General features: G+C 38.9%; 1 protein-coding gene across 2 annotated transcripts in view; it reads left to right on the forward strand.

Moving 5' to 3' along the window:
• DGKH (diacylglycerol kinase eta) overlaps positions 1 to 18,673 on the forward strand; it is a gene marked incomplete at both ends in the record, with an annotated part of 164,725 nt that overhangs the window by 80,621 nt on the left and 65,431 nt on the right. For both annotated transcript variants that reach the window (XM_084278141.1, XM_084278142.1), the window contains 2 exons: positions 12,033 to 12,143; positions 13,484 to 13,564. In XM_084278141.1, the coding sequence (XP_084134267.1) occupies positions 12,033 to 12,143; positions 13,484 to 13,564 (192 nt within the window). The remainder of the gene's footprint in view (positions 1 to 12,032; positions 12,144 to 13,483; positions 13,565 to 18,673) is intronic.

The following is an 18,673-nucleotide window of genomic DNA, read 5'->3' on the forward strand; positions in this document are numbered from 1 at the left end:
TGAAATACTTGCTGACTAAATGTAGTAATTGCAAATTAATTAAAATGCAGTAAAGTGCTCATTTCAGTTCCAGCCACTGCCTAGAACTAGTAGATTTTTGTATAGAAATATCTTGATTGAGAGAAGTTGTGCAATGTTATCCTCAATAATATTTGCAAGGAATTATAGGAAAAGCAAGGAATTCTATAAAAAACTGAGAAAAGATGTGGCTTTGCTACAGGAATGTCACTTTTACAACTAACAGAAGGTAGAGTGAAAGTCAGAATCTGGCTGTGGTGGTCCTGCACTCCTAACAGCAGGCTACTGCAGGGGTGAGCAACGCATGGCTGAACGATCTCAGGCATAAAAAGGAAGCAGTGACAGGTAACCCAGGAGGAATTCAGAGTAACAGTCATGCAGGTATGGTGTTACAAAAGCCAAAGCCCACCTGGAGTTGAATCTAGCAAGGGATGTGAAGGCCAACAAGAGGTCTTCTACAGGTACATCAGCAGAAAAAAGAAGACTAGGGCAAATTTGTGCCTGCTGCTGAATGAGGCAGGGCAGGGGACCTGGTGATAAAGGACATAGATGCAGCTGAGGTAGTCAGTGCCTTCTTCACCTTGGTCTTTACTGATAAGATCAGCCTTTATAATCCCAGGTCCCTAAAACCAGTGGGAAAGTCAGGAACGAGGAAGACTTTTACCTTAGGTGAAGGAGGATCAAGTTTGGGAATACTTAAACTGCACGTACACAAATCCACGGAACCTGCTGGACTACACATCCAAGTGCTGTGGGAACTGCTTGATGGCTATTGTCCGTTATCTTTTAATGGTCATAACAGCTGAGGGGGTTCTTGAGGACTGAAAGAAAGGAAATGTCACTCATACTCAAGAAGAGCTAAAAGGAGGATCTGGGGAAGTACAGATCAGGTATCCTCACCTCAATCCCTTGGAAGGTGATGAAGCAAATAGTCCTGGAAACCGTATCCAAACACATGAAAGAGAAGATTGGGAAGAGTAAGCATAGTTTTAAGATGAGGAGGCCATTGGCCTGGTAGCATTCTGCAGCCAAGTAACTGGCTCAGTGGATGAGGAGAGAGCAGTGGACGTTATTTTGATTTTAAATAGTTTTGCTATTGTCTCTCATAGACAAACTGATGAAATACAAGCTGCATAAATAGATAATGAGAGGCCTGAAAAGTGGTTGAGCTGCCAGGCTTAAAGTGTGATCACTGGCACAAAGTCCAGTTAGAGGTCAGTCACTACTGATATACCCCAGGGGTGGTTACTGGTGACAATGCTGTGTAACACCTTCATTAATAACAAGGATGATAATACAGAGTATACCCACAGAAATGTACAGGCAGTGCAAATTGAGGAGGAGTGACTGATAGGCCACTGCTGGGTCCTGCACCTGGGGAGGACGAACGCTATGCACTGGTACAGACTAGGGGCTGACTGGTTGGAAAGCAGTTTGGCAGAGGAAACCTGAGGGGCAATGAAGGATGACAGTGTGGTGGGTTGCATTAGGAGGGATATTGCCAACAGGTCAAGGGAGATGACCTTCTACTCAGCACTGGTGGTGCCACTGCTGAGTCCAGTTCAGTGCTCTGTAGAAGAGAGATGTGGACATACTGGAGAAAGTCCAGCAAAGGGCCACAAAGATATTTAAGAGACTGGATCATTTTTGGTATGAGGAGAGGCTGAGAGAGCTGGGACTTGTTTAGCTTGGAGGGATCAGAGAGATCTTATGAATATGTACAAATATCTAATGAGTGTAAGGAAAACAAACCCAGACTCAGTGGTGCCCAGGGACAAGACGAGATGCAATGAGCACAAACTGAAATACAGAAATTGCCATCTAAACACAAGAAAACACCCACACCCCCTTCCTGATTTTGAGGGTGATCCTGATTTTGAGTTTGCCCAGGGAGGTTGAGAGTCTCTGTCCTTGGATATATTCATAAGTCAACTGGACATAGTCTTGGGCTAACTGCTCTAAATGACTCTTCTGGACTAGATGGATCTCCAAAGGTCCCTTCCAACCTCAGATGTTCTGTGATTTGGAAAAAACTATGGTCATTAATTGTGAATATATGTAACCTGAACCTACAGTAGCAGTACTAGTAAGGACTACAAATATTTTAAAACTTCTGGATTGCTTCTTGTAACAAAATGCAGCTCTTTATCCTGCAGCTTTGTTTACTGCTCTGTGCTTTTCAACATTTTTTCTGACATTCTGATCACAGAGGATAGGGAATGTGAATTATTTTAGTTCCACTTTTATTACTTCTAAAGTCCCCATCATTCGAAAAGTCATTTGTAAACAAATCTGATTAAAATGAAATGCCACTCCTAGTGAGACACTCAATAAAATGGCAAAAAATCAGAACCAGAGTCTTACAAAGAATAAAGAGGGTATTTTTTGCTGTGTGGAGACCAAAGAACTCAGGTAACTGATTTGTCCTGGGTCACACATAAAATCTGCGGTCAAACTGGGAATAGATTTCCAGTCTCTGGCATATCTATCCTGTATTTCTGCTTTCTTCTAATAATTTTGTTGATAAGCAAAAAGGTTTTTCACTACCTGTAGTACATTAACTCTTGTAAATGCCTGGTACTGTACATTGCTTCCCCCCGTTGCATATTTCACCAGTATAATTTTACTGTCATCACTTAGATTCCCAGCCTTCTCACTTAAAGATGAATTTCTCAATAGTGGGAAATATATTATTATTTGTTTCCCTATGTCTGAAAAAAAATCATAGGTAAGTGAAGGATCCTAGCTTTTGAGTTATTATGGAATTGAAGGTTTTTATTGATTTAACTGTTCCAGAAGTTGAGCATTAAGCTAGGACTGTTAGTGGAAAAATACTACAAAATGTAATTCAAAACATGATTAATGTGTATCCAGGATTTTATGTGCCATCCAGTAAAACAAAATTGAGGCCAATATAAACTCGCAATGGAGTGCAGCCACTGAATTAGATTAAGGCATGTAATCTCTGTATCTGAATGCAGCAATCGGAAACACTAGAAAACTTTAGGAATGCCTGGGTATTCTGTTAATAAACTTCTCCATCATTCTAAACAGGAATCTGCAGGTCACAGGGCTACCACGTCTGCAAAATTGGTGTTGATTTGTCTCTATAAATTTGAGGATTAAGATATCAGCTGCAGCGACTGGTCGCTTTCTTTACAATGACCACCAGTTTAGAAAACGTTAAGGAGTGAGTGGATGGGATGGGATTTTTACATTTTTCATCTCTTCAAAGAAGTGAATAAATGCAAAGATTCTGATAACTTACTCTGTTTAAACACGTTTGCGTGACACTGAGCTTTCCTGAAATCTTGTGTTTACAACATGAATGTTTGGGACTGGATGATGGTTGTAGATCCCTTCCAATAGAACCGTTCTCTTCTGTTCTACAGCTCTTTCTTGCCTTATGTGAATTCTGTTGCTAAAAGCTTTTTCTCTTTCCTAACTCAGTCAGATAGAGGTGTGGAAAAAGTCTGCAAGAAGGAAATGAGTTGTTCCCCAGCTTTCCCTGGAGAGTCACAAGCTCTAAGTGGCTACATGTAGGCTCCTTTCGACCCAGCATAGCTCCTAGGAAGTCTGACAGCATCACTGGAATTTGTTTAAACATTCTTGGAGGGGCAAAAAATAAAACTACAAGAAGTAAACCATAGAAGGTTTGTTATGACAAGCTTAACTTACGATTTGTTTTCAAGAAAGTATCACTTAAAAGTTAGTAGAGAGGTTTAGTATTTTGTTGTTATATGATGCTTTTGTAATTTCCTCAAGTGATTGATCAATTCTTATTTGCACATTAGCACTGGAAAAGTTTGTTCTTCTCTGCGGAAACATAGCAGGATTATTTTTTCCACATTTTGCTGTGTGAGGTAGGGAAATAGTTTATTTTGGACCTATATTTTATATACTTTACAAACTGGCAAGTGTGCTGAGTGCTTCTCCTATTTAGTTGAGACCAAGACCTAAATAAGTCTGGTAAAGAAAGAAGCCTTGCCAGCTGAGTGCTTTGACTATCCTTTTTCTTTTTCCTTCCTGAGATAAGTACCATTTATATTCTCCTGTCTAAAACCCAGTTAGACCCAGTTATTTTAAATCACTCTGCTCTGAGCATGTGTAATTTAAAGGGAACAGATATTGAAGCTCCCAACAGTAGCTGTAAAATACTATCCTAAGACTTAAGTTAGCTGAGTTGTGTAATAACGCCAAGACCCTTAAATCTTTGGCACCAAGTCACAGTCCTACAAAGTGTTTTATCCTTTTTCAGTGTATTACAGCTGTTTCATGCCCTGATTAATGAGAAGACAGACTAATATCAACACGTACATGGGTGGAAGTTCGGAGTTTAAACACTTGAAATGCAGATAAAGTTTCTTCTCCAGTTTTAAATCTAGTATCAAATTTACATCTGAAATAATGGTCTGTTTGGATTTTTTTAGTTCCCAATGTAATGTCTCATCCTCATATGGCAATATCACATTTATTTTTGATATGTGCTATAACCTCTATTTTTAAATCAGTCTGCTAATTGAATTTCATCTTGCTACCATGATATTTCTATTATGGCAGTTTCTCTGCAATTTCAGATTTACTTCATGATTTGCTACACTACCATATCTTCCAAGTAGAGGAAGCTGAAAGCTATTTTTTAAATTATTTTATTTCCACAACAGAAATGCAAAATCTTTCTTCAGCAGAGGCTGGAAAGGAACATAAAGGGAGAACAAGGTTGAAGAAAAGGTGCATACAGCATAAGCTGTGTAATTACATTTATTTGCATTATAGTTTACTTAGGCTACAGTCCATCCACAGAAAGGACTCCAAAAAATATGGTATATAAGAATTAACTTTGGAAGAACATATTGTTTTACTGTTACAGAAAAATGATGATGCTTAATCACAGGTTAGTGGGGTGGTGTGGAGCAGAGTGGGGGCATGGCTGGCTTTCATTCTGAGATTTGGAAAGCTGTTTTCTCAAATCCAGCTAGACTGGGTTTTTTTATTAATGGGTCAGGGATCACTGTCATCAACAGTGACAGACTGAGCATATGCAAGTTGCCACTGCTTGTGATTTCTCTGTCACTACCAGTATATGTTACCTGGAGGGTGCCTTAGCAGCAGCAGCTTAGGGCAGCTTCTTTGAGGTAAACGTGGTGCTTTAGGTACCTTGTGATCTAACTCCACTTATTCTGCTGATAGTGGTACTTTTTATAAAGATTTTCTTGAAATAAAAGCAATGTTACATAGTAAACAAGATCATACTGATTTAAAATTTTGTTTTGACCTTTTATTATCTATACAAATTCATAGATATAACACACTTCTTGGTTTGGTTTTAATTTTCAGATGTCAGGCTCCCCTCGCTCTAATCAGGAAACTTCAATAAAAATATAACCTTGCACTGAGCAGCTGGTGAAGGTTTTATTCTCAGTAGATAAAAATCTATTTTTTATTTTGACATAACTAATGAAAAATCCGTCAGCGTAAGTGACAGTAATGGCAGCTGCTGTGCAGAGAGTTTCAAGAAAATCACAAACTTGGAATTTCCAGGTCATAATTTTAATCAAAATCAAGAGTGTGATTGTCACATTTTTTTATTAATAGAAGTAATTTTCAATCTACTGAACACATTGAATATTTTAAGGGGCTCTGAGTTAATATCAAATATTATTATTCAGGGTTTTCTTTCGTTATTCTTCAATGGTCTGGCCTGTCAACACTCCAGTTATTAATTGTTTTGGTAAATGAAGGTCTAGGTCCACTTTCAAATACCAAATGAGACTTTAAAGCGAAAGAGATGCTGTTAGCATAGTGGGGAAAAACCAACCTGGGAAATTTTTTGCTGGATCAGACGATAATTAATCTTCACTAGTGGAACAGGAAAGGCTGTTCAGGAGAAGCCTGTGAGTTTGGCTGCAATCTGTTGCCCAGTACTTCCCCATGGTGGGTTAAAGGGACCAGAGGTTATGGTCTAGAATTTGTCTGATTTTCTTTTTGCTGTCTGCCTCTACAATCTCTTGTTCCAACAGGCTTTGTAAAATCACTACCTGCTATGTAAAGATGTGCTGCTTTTTATCTATGTTAAGGTCATCTCAGTATAGTTTCATCACATTCCTTCTTTGTGCTAATATAGTGTGATTTGGTGAGCAATAGTTTTGCATTCATCATACACAGCTTTAATGCTTTTATAAACTTTGATCATATTAAACACGCACACACACACAGACACTCACACACATACACCACCTCCCACCCCCCAGTCTTCTGTTCTTCAAACTGAACAGATACATATTCTAGGTCTCTTTTTGTAAGGCAGCTGCTCCATCCTCTGAATCATCTGAATTGCCCTTCTCTGTACCTTCTCATAACTCTGTTTCTTGAGTTGGAGAGACCAGAACTATCTGTTACAGCAGTGTTTTATATATGAGCAAAATGGCATCCTATGTCTTGGTTTTGCTACTATTTTTTTAACTATTCTGGTGTGGTTATGCACAGATTGTTGTGAACTGTGACTCCCAGGTCTCTTCTCAGCTCAAAGTTGATGAGAAATTATTAATGAGGTTTAGACTTTTTCCCCAAAGCAGAACTTCCAGCACTGACCTGGCCTGAAGTTTTGTCTTCTCCCTGTTTGCCCTCTTGCTCAGTTTTCCAATATCCTTCAAGTTCTCCACCATTGGCATGGAATTTAATTACTTGAAAGAACTTAGTCTTCTGCAAATCTGGCTCATCAGCCTTACACTTTTGTATGGATTCTACTGTCTCACTGGGATTAGAAATTAATGTCAGTGGTCCTTTCAGGATGTTCAGGGCTCTGAGGTCCATGCTATGTAGTCCACATGACTTAGTGACTTGGTTAGTTGAGTATTCCCTCTATATGTGCTTCACATTCATAGAATCATAGAATATCCTGTGTTGGAAGGGTCCCATAAGGGTCATTGAATCCAACTCCTGGCTCCACTCAGGGCCAGCCAAATCACACCATGCGACTGAGTGCATCATGCAGACGCTTCTTGAACTCAGTCAGGCTCAGTGCTGTGACCACTTTCCTGGGGAGCCTGTTCCAGTGCCAGACCACCCTCTCAGTAAAGAACTTCTTCCTAATATCCAACCTAAACTTCCCCTGTCACAGCTTCATGCTGTTCCCTCAGGTTCTATCACTGGTCACGAAAGAGAGGAGATCGGTGCCTATAGCTCTTCTAATGTTAGGAAGAACATGTGTGAGATACCGTCTCATTATCTTCATTGGTAAAGACAGATGATAAGCTGCTTTGCTGTGATATCTTCATCCTTGAGTACCCTTTTCATACCTCTTTTGAAAAATGATCCTGCCAATCCCCTAGCTGTCTGTCATCTTTAAAGAATGTTTTAGTCTCAGCATGAGCATCCATTGCAAGGTATCTTAAAATTCTTCTTCATCCTCTTAATTTCCTGTTTACATTTGACCTGCCCTGTTTTACGGGCAGACTGTACAGACTGAGTTAGAAGTAAGGCAATGGGGTTGGTTGTCTTTGAATTTAAAACTATTAGTTTTTAATTACTGAAATCCAAAAAAATAATTTCAACTGGTTTCCCTTGGTCAACCAGCTGGGTGGCCTTGACGTAAAAGGAAATCAGATTGGACAGACAGGATCTTCCTCTCCTGAACCTGTGGTGGCTGTGACCAATGACATTGTCCTTTAGGTGTTTTTCAGTAACTCCCAGTATGATCTCCTGATGCTTTCTTTTTTTGCCATCGTTCTGGCCCCAGGACTATAACATTTTGGCACAGCTTCCAAAGAAGCTTCCGGTGCCCGAATGCAACCTGCTCTGTAGCCTCCTGCTTTGAACACTGCAATGAGGCATGAGACCAAGGAGGACTGAAAACTAACTCTTGTCTTTCACTTAGTGAGTGCTACAAGCTGCTGCAGTTTTTGCAGTAGAGGGTATCTTTCTCAGGCTTGATTTTGAATGAGATTTCCATGCTGCCTGTGATGCGGAGTTTACTTGGCCTGTGCAGATCACAGAGAATAGCTTGACCCCACATCAAAGGCTTAAAAGGATTCTGTCATGTAAAATCTCGGAAAAGCTTGATTGGGAATAATTCTTAGGCTGGGCTGCTTCCAGATGTGTGTAAGAAGTGTCTGGATGATGCACTCAGTCCCACGCTTTGACTTGGCTGGTCCTGTGTGGAGCCAGGAGTTGGACTTGATGATCCTTATGGGTCCTTCAAACTCAGGATATTTTATGATTCTATGATTCTAATTTTCAGGTGTTATATACTGAATATTTTAAAATCTGCTGATATAAGACTAGATGCCTCTCATTTTTTAGTGATCACAATACCCACAAATCCCATTTATTTTTGCCATTTAAATTACGGTGATATTGAGTTGCATTCAACAGTTGGATAACTGACCACATGTACATCTGAATTTTATAAAACTCAGCTATGATTTCTTCAGGAAAATATACCACATTTTGATTGTAATGGCTAAACTAGTAAAGACAGTTAGTGGTTTTGTTCTGTTCTGCTCTGCTCTACTCCTATTACGTTCCCATATTTCTGGAGGGATATTGTATTACTAGATGACACAAGATGCTGTATGGGGAAGTCACACATTTTGGCAAGCAGATAAGAGGCAATTCCATAAAAATGAGAAGTATTGTGGGATTGTGGGATGTGCACTTGTTTCTCCTAAATTACAGTAGGAAAGTAGTTATATAACTGGTTTATTCTTCCGATTTAGTGTCCATCTGAGATAGAAGATTTCTCACTACAGTGAGATCTTGCAGCATTGTCTTAATTGCCGTTGGGAGAGAAAAAAGTACCATTCATTTCCTTAAGGTGTAGCTATAACCTGATCAATGCTTCTGAAAAACTTTCCGTGACTTGGTCGTTGATGATAATGTGTACCCAAACTCAGCAACCCAAGAAGTCCATTCCAATCTGAGATTACTGCGAGTGCTGTGGCGTATGTGTAGATTCAAGAAAGCATTATTAGCGGATTACCTAATGACTGAGTTGGCAGCTGGAAGATTTTTGCATATTTTAAAGGCTAAATGAAGTTAATTAAGGATGCCAAAGCTTTATGGACTTGTTTAAGATGCTCAAACCTCAGGCCAGTCTATCTGTTGGTAGTAAAATGTTAACTTCAGGTGTATACTTTGTGAAGTGCTTGCATTTCTTCGGTAAATGTTTACCAGCCTACTATTTTTCTTAACATTTTTATCTAAAAATACTGTAGAGACTGTGGTTATTTACTGGCAACATTAGAAATTTAATTTTTAATGGCCGATTAGCAAAAATAGATTTAATTTTTAAGCTATTGGTTTGATTTTAAGGATACTGGTGTTTTAAGGAGTGAGTAGAAATTAGGGGAAATGACTTATAAAAACATAAAATTTACATGAAAGAATTAATTCTTTAGTGAGTAATGGCTCAGAGTTTAGAGAGATTTATGTTCTTTGAACAGTTTTTAAAATTCCTGAAAGTACTCAGTATAATGTATGTTCTGTGTCTCCTAGTACACAGAGTGTGTTTTAGCAAATGTGGATTTTCTTCCAATGTGGAATTTTTTCCAGGAATTCACTGTGTGCCGTGTATGTGACGTACTGTGTCCTTGGAACTGAATTTCTCTCGTCTTACCTCTTCTGACCCTTGATAAACACACATCATCTACTTCCATCCCCTGTGATAAGCTTCTGAAATCTCAAAGAATGGTATGAAACCGAAGTGCTGCACAGCTACAACAAACAGCTTTTAATTATAGAATGGCACGGGTTGGAAGGGACCCCAAGGATCACAGAGTTCCAACAGCCCTGTCACAGGCAAGGCCACCAGCCTCCAGGCCTGGATCTGCACAAGGTTGCCCAGGGCCCCATCCAACCTGGCCTTGAACACCTCCAGGGACGGGACATCCACTACTTCTCTGGGCAGCCTGTTCCAGCACCTCACCACTCTCTCTGTAAAGAACTTCCCTCTAATATCTAATCTAAAGCTTCCCTCCTTTAGCTTTACTCCATCTCCCCTTGTCCTGCCATTATCTACCCTTTTGAAAAGTTGATTCCCCTCCTGTTTGTATGCTCCCTTCAGGTACTGGAAGGCTGCAATGAGGTCACCACACAGCCTTCTCTTCTCCAGGCTGAACAAGCCCAGCTACCTCACCCTCTCTTCGTAGGGGAAGTGCTCCAGCCCTCTAATCATCTTTGTGGCCTCCTCTGAACCCTCTCCAACAGTTCCACATCTTTCTTGTATTGGGGGCCCCAGATCTGGACACAGGACTCCAGATGGGGCCTCACGAGGGCAGAGTAGAGAGGGACAATCACCTCCCTGTCCCTGCTGGCCACCCCTCTTCTGATGAAGCCCAGGATACCATTGGCCTTCCGAGTTGCAAGAGCACACTGCTGGCTCATATGAAGTTTCTCATCCACCGTGACACCCAGGTCTTTCTCAGCAGGGCTACTCTCAAGGACCTCTTCTCCTTGAGAAGAGCTTGTATTTATTAACTGATTAAATCAATTTATATCATGTAAATATAGCTTATCTTTCTTTGCTATTTTCTGACCAGAGCCAATCTTAACATGGTGCATAGTCCTCTCAGGTAGAAATTGCTACCTCTTAGAGCAGGAGGGCTGACCAAATGCATTGGTCCAGGCTGTTGGCAAGTGAAGTAGTGTGTGATAAATCCCAACTTTCAGCTGTGATGTTTCATCTGAGAGGGTTGCTTTTTTGAGAGCATTAATTCAATCGCTTTGTGATTGTTGGACCATATTCTTAGTTCGTGACGTTAGCAGTGGCTAAATGAGGGGTGTGATGTATGTATGTAACAGTGATGTTTGTCATTTCAAGGAAATGGTAGGAACATTAAAGCTCTTTCTGCTTTTTCTGTGTTTTTATTACTTGCATTAGCGTTAAGGAGAATTTGACATCTGATAACAGAAGATGTTTATGAACTTAAGGGCAGGTCCTGGTTAAGTCTAAAAAAATGTGTAGTACCTTCAAATGATGTTTATAATGCATTTTCTATAAATTGTATTATGAATTTTGCATCATGTTATCACACTACAAGTTGGAAATATTCTGGAAATATTCTGCACAATTTTGGGATACAATATGCAAATTTATTTGCTTTATCTCATACCCTTTGTGTGCTTCAAATCTGAAGAAAACAAATTTTGAGACTCAATTAGTATGCTCTGTCATGTCATTTCATCTGATTAAGAGGGGAATTTCTGTAATGGGTTGGATGAATCCCCCACATGCTGGCAAAAGCAGCCTACATGGTTAAAATACGCTAATTTGTGTCATATTCATTTGAAAAAAGGGGCTTTATGTAGGCAGGGTTCAGTCTGCAGTGGAAGAGTTTGGATCAGCGAATTATTTTTTGACTGAAAATACTTGTCTGGTGAAAATATCCCTAGCTGTTACTGTTCTCACACTTTCCATGCAATAATTATTCCTAATGGTAAGCTGATTTCATGCTGAAGGCTTCAGTTCAGCAGCACACTTGAAGTCACGCGTGACTTGCATCATACTGGATCATTCTGTCTATTTTAGAGGCATAATTCATGTACTTGAATCAGACACACGTTTAAGCACCTTGTTTAGTTACTGGTGATGTGAAAATTGTTTCTCTCCTCAACATAATCAAATTTGAAACTGGAAATGACCTTGTGTAAATGGATTCTAACATTTTTTTCCTGAATTGTGCCATCACCAGTTGTTTAATATTTGTAAGTTTGCAGCTATCCAGACAATTGAATTATTTTGTGTTCATCTTCACAATAATTATGTTCCTCCTGACTGCCTTTTCAGTTTGCATGTAAAATTAGCATTGTGCCAACATTGTCACTGTTTAAAAAAAAATAGTAATGCCAAGTCTGGTTATCTGGAGAATCAATCTCAATTTAAAGTGAATAGATAAAAATTTAAATTCATGATTATATCAGGTGTAACATGAATTTTTAAAAGCATGACTTTCGTCTGTATGTCTAGCTATTTCCACATTTATTTACCTTGTTTTCTATATTTTCATATTTTTCAGACAAGTATAAAAGAAGGATTACTACTGAAGCAAACCAGTTCTTTCCAGAGGTGGAAAAAGCGTTATTTCAAACTTCGAGGTCGTACCCTTTACTATGCCAAGGATTCAAAGGTAATTCTGTGCTATTAGTGTCTAATACCATACACTTGTAACTTCCATTTTGTTTAGATTTATAAGTGCAGTAATAGCAATAATGTGATGTTTTGTTACTGATTGTTTTATTAAAAACTGCTGAATATAAAGATGTATGTAAGGAAGACAGGTGATTTCTTGATTTTTTTAAAATGAAGTTTATCATGGTTATTTTAAACTTTTTAAATATTCAGACAAATAATCAATTAATCTTAGAGGAGTTGTGGGGTGGGTTTTTTTGTGGGTGGGTCTCAGGCAGTCAAGTCCAACATTTAAAAAACAAAAGTAAAACTTTGCTAATGCTCAGAAGTTATCGCTCAAACTGAATTCCGTTAAAACTCTTCTAGTCTGATGCCAGTATTGCCATGCAAGAGGTGGAATGGTTATGTGAAATCAGGATCAGAAGATTTTGTGCCAAAAGCTGATATATAAAGGAAAAGACTATTTCCCGTCAGTTGAAAATGATGGGAAAATTGGGGGTGAGCAGAAGGAAGTACTTGTCTTCTTTAAGGAAAGCATTTCCTCTCTCCTTCTCAAGGCCAGGACCGAGGCAAGAGCATTTTGTCTTTTTGGGCTGGCTCAGATTGTGCTGTTTCATAGCAGTGGAAATCAATTTTCCTTGCTCTAGCACAGAATCACAGAATCACAAGGTTGGATAAGACCTTTGAGATCATTGAGTCCAACTGTACCTGTCCTGTACTAAACCATATCCCTAAGCACCTTGTCTACCCGTCTGTTAAATACATCCAGGAATGATGACTCAGCCACCTCCCTGGGCAGCCTCTTCCAATGCCCAGTAACCCTTTCAGCGAGGAATTTTCTTCTAATGTCTAATCTGAACCTGCCCTGGCACAGCTTGAGGCTGTTCTTCCTTGTCCTGTTACCTGTTGCTTGGATGAAGAGAGCAACACCCACCCCTCTACATCCTCCTTTCAGGTATTTGTAGGTGGTGGTAAGGTCTTCCTTCAGCCTCCTGTTCTCCAGGCTAAACATCACCAGCTCACTCAGCTACTCCTCGTTAGGTTTGCTCTCCATCCCCTTCAGCAGCCTGGCTGCCCTTCTCTGGACACACTCCAGGACCTCCATGTCTTTCCTGTAGTGAGGGGCCCATTTAGATAGTGACTAGGACTGTGTTTAGGTGTCAAATAGGAAGATTCGTAGCACCATCAGTATTTTCTCCTTTTTCACCGCTTTTTTTTTTCCCCCTATTTTTATATTCCAATTCAATAGACACAAGGAAATGAAAGCACAGACTTTAACCATACCTAAAAGTGAACTCAGACTACATTTAATATTTTTATGTTCTTTTCCATCCACAGTCCCTAATATTTGATGAAGTTGACCTGTCAGATGCCAGCGTAGCTGAATCAAGCACAAAAAATGTCAACAACAGCTTCACGGTATGGAACCACTATAATACTGATCTTGAAAACTGTGGATAGACATGTTAAGAATCCTCTGAATTGCTTCTTATTTTCTTCTGTTTGGAAATAAAATGTTCTTTATTTGGAAATGATACAAAACATCAGAAGAATATTACATCAGGTATTGATAATATGGTTTCTGTGGTATGGTGTTATAAATTAGGATATTAGATAACACTCAAAAGAGGATAATACAAGGCATTAAAAATGTATCCAGATTCAGTATTAGTACAGTGGGGACAGTGGAGGGAGGAGGTGCTGGTCTCCTCAATCTGGTGATCAGTGTTACAACATAAGGAAATGGAATGAAACTGCTCTGGGTAAGTTCGGGTTGGAAGTTAGGAAAAGGCTCTTCACTGAGAGGGTGGTCGGTCACTGGTGCAGGCTCCCCAAGCCTGTCAGAGTTTAAGGACCATCTGGATGCTGCTCTTAAATCATATTTAATTTTTGGTAGCCCTGCAAGGAGCTGGGAGTTGATCTCTATCACCCTTACGGGTCCATTCCAACTTGCCATACCCTGTGATTCTATGATCTTGGAGTAATTTTGTGTGGAGATGATTGCCTTTTCTTTTTTCACCTCATTTTTCTTACCTTGTCTGGGGTTTTGGTATCTTTTATAAACCTTGAGACCCACTCAGTATCTCATTCTTTGCCAAAAGCATATTTTCTATCTAGTATCAAGACTTCTGGGGAAGATGGTAGAGAAAAAAGCAATCTCAGGGACTACAGCTTGAACAGCTTTGGAGCCACTATTTATTTTCATGTCCTGGGTAATTTAGGGCAAACAGTGTTTTCTCTAAGGAGTCTTCAAATTCATTTTGAAAAATTATTTGGATTTATAGCTCTCCTGGATTGAAGTGTCATCTGATTTGACTGTGAAATATGGTAATAGTCGTCATCGCACTTAATCTTTTGGCTTCTTTCTTTGTGTTTGCCTAACCCAGTCTCCCAGCAACACAGCTCAGTGAAGTAAGACATCCCTGGCCCTGCCTGCACTGGTTTGGAGTCAGGGGGCTGGGGGTGGGTGGTTAGCTTTCCAGCCTTACTGCTTAGAAAATAAAAAGAAACATTTCTTTTTGCTGTTTATTTTGTTCTCTCCATCTTAAAAAAATATAATCCAGCCTTACTTTTTTTCCTTTATGTTCTAAGCACCCTGTTAGCCTTTTTTTTTGTTTAAAAAGCAAAAATTAAATGCTTAACTTTATCTTTCTCTAGTTAATATACTTTTTTCTTTGTCCCAGTAGAGAATATGTCTATCACAAACTTACACAGAGGGAGTTTACACTGAATGAGCATTTTTCGGGGAAAACACACTTTTAGAAATGTAAATTAAAACTAATTAATTAATTTTTTTTTTTACAAATCCTTTTGTCATTTCACTGAAATCTTCCCTCAGTCTCCCAACCCCCAGCTTGTAGAAGCTACTCATTTGCTGCCTTCTCTCCTTTCTAGTTTGCTTGTTTGGAGACAGAGGTGTGCGTGTCAAAAATTTTCCATGCTCTTTCTTTGGATAAAATTCAAGTCCTAAAATTAGTCATAAGACACAGATTTAAGGTTGAGTTTATTTGTAATGTGCATGCTTGCAGGATATTTTATGTAACTAAGAATCAGTGTTTATTCACCAGAATTACTTTTTCTTTCTTACTACAAACAAATAGAGATTAAGGGGAAGGTTGAGACAAATAAATATATGCTAATTAAAATGAGAAGCTGCTAAACTTAAACCAGCTCATCTGTTTCATTTTTTTCCTTTATTGATGATGATACTACTTTTCAATGAGCAACCAACTCATTGTAGCAAGTAGTTTGTATGGAACAAGCTTGAACTAAGGTGCCTTGTAGAAAGATGATATTAGCTAGTTTTATAGTACTGAGCATCTAGAGCTCCTCTGGAGGCTATTAAATAGAGGAAAAGGTGTCCCTTGACTTTTTAGGCTTTATGTGAGTCCCTCAAGGCCAGATTTCTTCCTGCTTGCTTTTTAGGTACCACTCTCCTGAATCTATGGGGAGAGAGGAGAAGTTCAAGAAGCCAATTCAGCCTGCTGAAGATGAGCATCACCCTCTCTGTCAGCCACTTCAGGGACCCACAGGGGCTTTTCTCATCCCCTTGCGTGCATTTCCCTTGCGTTGGTGGGCTCTGACTCCCTGTAATGGTGTTTTTTCCACAGCGCTTTGCTTCTGGCCTCAGTGGGTGGTTTATGTTGTCTCATCACATCCTGAGGAGTGTAGTTGCACAGCATTTTACCTCTTTGGGGAGACTTGGGGATGAATCAGTCTCCCACTTCTATTGCACACAATCAGATGGGGGCAGTGACCAATTCTGCTGAGAGCTGTAATTCCTCAGGAGTTTTGGTTTGCAGGGATGGAAGATGGAAGGTAGCTTGTTGGTAACTCAAGTGCAGTAAGAAAAATCTCTTTATTGTTCTTGAAACAGATCTTGAGAATGAGTGAGGTTGAATAGTGCTCTCCAGTATGCAAGCATGGGCATGTGGAACACTGGTGGTGTGCTTTTGTTCTAATAGGTATAAGGACTGGGATTTTTAAATGCTAAAATGATTCCAGAACAGGCATATTCAATTAATCAAGTCCCTCAAGGCAACAAAGGCAATTATGAGTTGCGATTTGAAAGGAGATTTTGATGGCTTAGCTTTTGGCTTAGATTTCTACCTCTACTTTGCTTTTGATGATAAAGAGCTTCTGATTCACTTTGGTGAGGAAAAAACATCTGTAGATGTTAACTGTGCTGCCTTTCAGTCACTGAGCCACATGGATGGATAAAGTGTCCTGGATTATAATAAATCTATCTTAGATTCTCACGTAAAATGCACAGGCATGTTGCAGCACCTCTATTTAGTCCATCCAAATTCACGTTTAATTAATTTGGTGATGCTCTTCTGTGATAAATATGGAAGCATGTCATAATTTCAGGGTAGAAATACTGGCTTTGAGGCATTAGCTGGCTTTAGACATTTGATGTAGGTTAGGTCAACTTCTAATCCATTTATGGCTTTTACACATGAGCCATGGAAACTGAACTTTGAACCATATGTATATTCAGAAAAATGATAACCTAGAACAGATTAATTCTCTAATTAATTGTGCTTGAGAGTAACAGAAGAAATAATTCTGCTGTTGCTTTGGAAGGTGTCCTCCAGGAATATGAGAATTAACATATTAGACCATGGGGCTTCAGCTTTCCTTAACCTTTGATGGGGTGTAACAATGGGTTTATAGACCCTTAAATTTATGTCTGTAGGATAAGATTAGTAGCTCTTTAAAGGAGATTCATATAATCACTCAATTCAGTATAGGCTACACAAATTATTAACTAACTTCCTTAGAAGCTTTGTCATCCAGGGCACCAAAAATGTAGATCCCTGCTTTCAGTTTTCTGAATCAGGTGCTGAATCAAGTACTTTTTGTTGAATATACATCTTCTTAAAGTGAACATCTTGTGAGGGCGGAAGCTGCAGTAGGCAGATCTGCTGTCCTGGAAAGCCTACTGCAATTCTTAGTAATTAGAAATTGGCTGAAAATGAGACTTTGTATTCCAGCCAATAATATTGATTACTTGGATTCTGGGTATGCTTGCAAAAAAAGGTTTAATATAATAAATTTTTGCTGATTTCTTGGTTTTAGTGATGCTATAGAACATATAGACCATAGAGTCTAATTATTTATTTTGTGGAAAAATACTTCTTTGGACAGCTGTTAGTGTGCTAAGCTTTAATCAAGTATTCTCTCCTAGAGTTATGAGGCAAAAGCATCAGAAACCTATAAAATGTCTGATTTTTATATTTTTATTATCTCCTTTTGATTTGACTTTTTTCCGAGATGAATAATCTTTCTAAACGTTTTTCTATACTTTTATATACTGTTACCTGTTCTTGCTGTTCTTCTGTTACTGGTTTGGCACTCAGCACAGGCCATGGATATTTGGGACTATTTTCTAAATGAACACATACTTATATTCCTTATGGATCCCATATTTTGTCTGTGTACTTTGTCAGCAACACAGTTCTTCACTATTGGGGTGGTAGATCACTGGAACAGGTTGCCCAGAGAGGTAGTGGAGGCTCCATCCCTGGAGATATTCAAGGTCAGGCTTGATGGGGCTCTGAGCAATCTGATCTAGTGAAGATGTCCCTGCTTACTGCAGGGGGGTTGGACTAGATGGCCTTTAAAGGTGCCTTCCAACCTTACACAGTGTTCGATTCTATGATTACACATTTTTTTTATCCTGTACAATGATACTAATATCCTTTTCCTGTTAATTTGGAACTGTCTGTAATTCATAAATACTTCTATGCTTTTCTCTGGTGTATGTGTTTGTTTTTACTAACACTGTTTTTTCAGGTCACTGCACTGTCTGTTTAATACCTTGCTTGGCTTTGGTGATCAAGGGGGGACCAAGTAATCAAAATTTTATGCTATATGTAAATTTTCTGTATCACTCCTTTCTACTTCCATTTTAAGGATTGTATCACAAAATTTTGTTAAGAGAATAATAAGATGTCTGTTATCTATTAATCTTTTCCCATATTAAAAACTCCTGTTACTCCTTGCTTTTTTATATCCCTTAGCTTTTCATCTCATTGCATGATTGGGACATAAAAATAATTGGCCTTTTTGGTTCAGTGACTGAACTAAAAATAATTATGGGTCAATCCCAACATGAATGGCATTTCATTAAAATTAGTCCCTTGATGTAATTTTGTTACATAAAGTTAAAAGGTTTTTTCCCTCTGATTTCCACTTTTTTTGTTCAAACTCATCAGTTCACTTTGACCTGAAAGCATAAGGTTCTGCCTAGTATGTTTTTAAACAAAAGAAGTCTTCATCCGGTTACCTGTGATTTCTTTGATACTCTGTAAATTGGAGTAGATTTTGAAAAACTAAACATTTGTATTTGCTGATTTTTCTTTGACCTATTATTTTGTGACCTATTATTTTTGTGCAAAAAAAGGGTTGATGAGGTACTTAGGGATATGGTTTAGCATAGGATGGGAATGGTTGGACTTGATGATCTTCAAAGATCTCTTCAGAGGTCCAGGAGACTCCTGGAGTCTGTAGATGATAACTTTC

Source organism: Gallinula chloropus (assembly GCF_964237585.1).
Source record: "Gallinula chloropus genome assembly, chromosome: 1".
Taxonomy (NCBI): Eukaryota; Metazoa; Chordata; class Aves; order Gruiformes; family Rallidae; genus Gallinula; species Gallinula chloropus.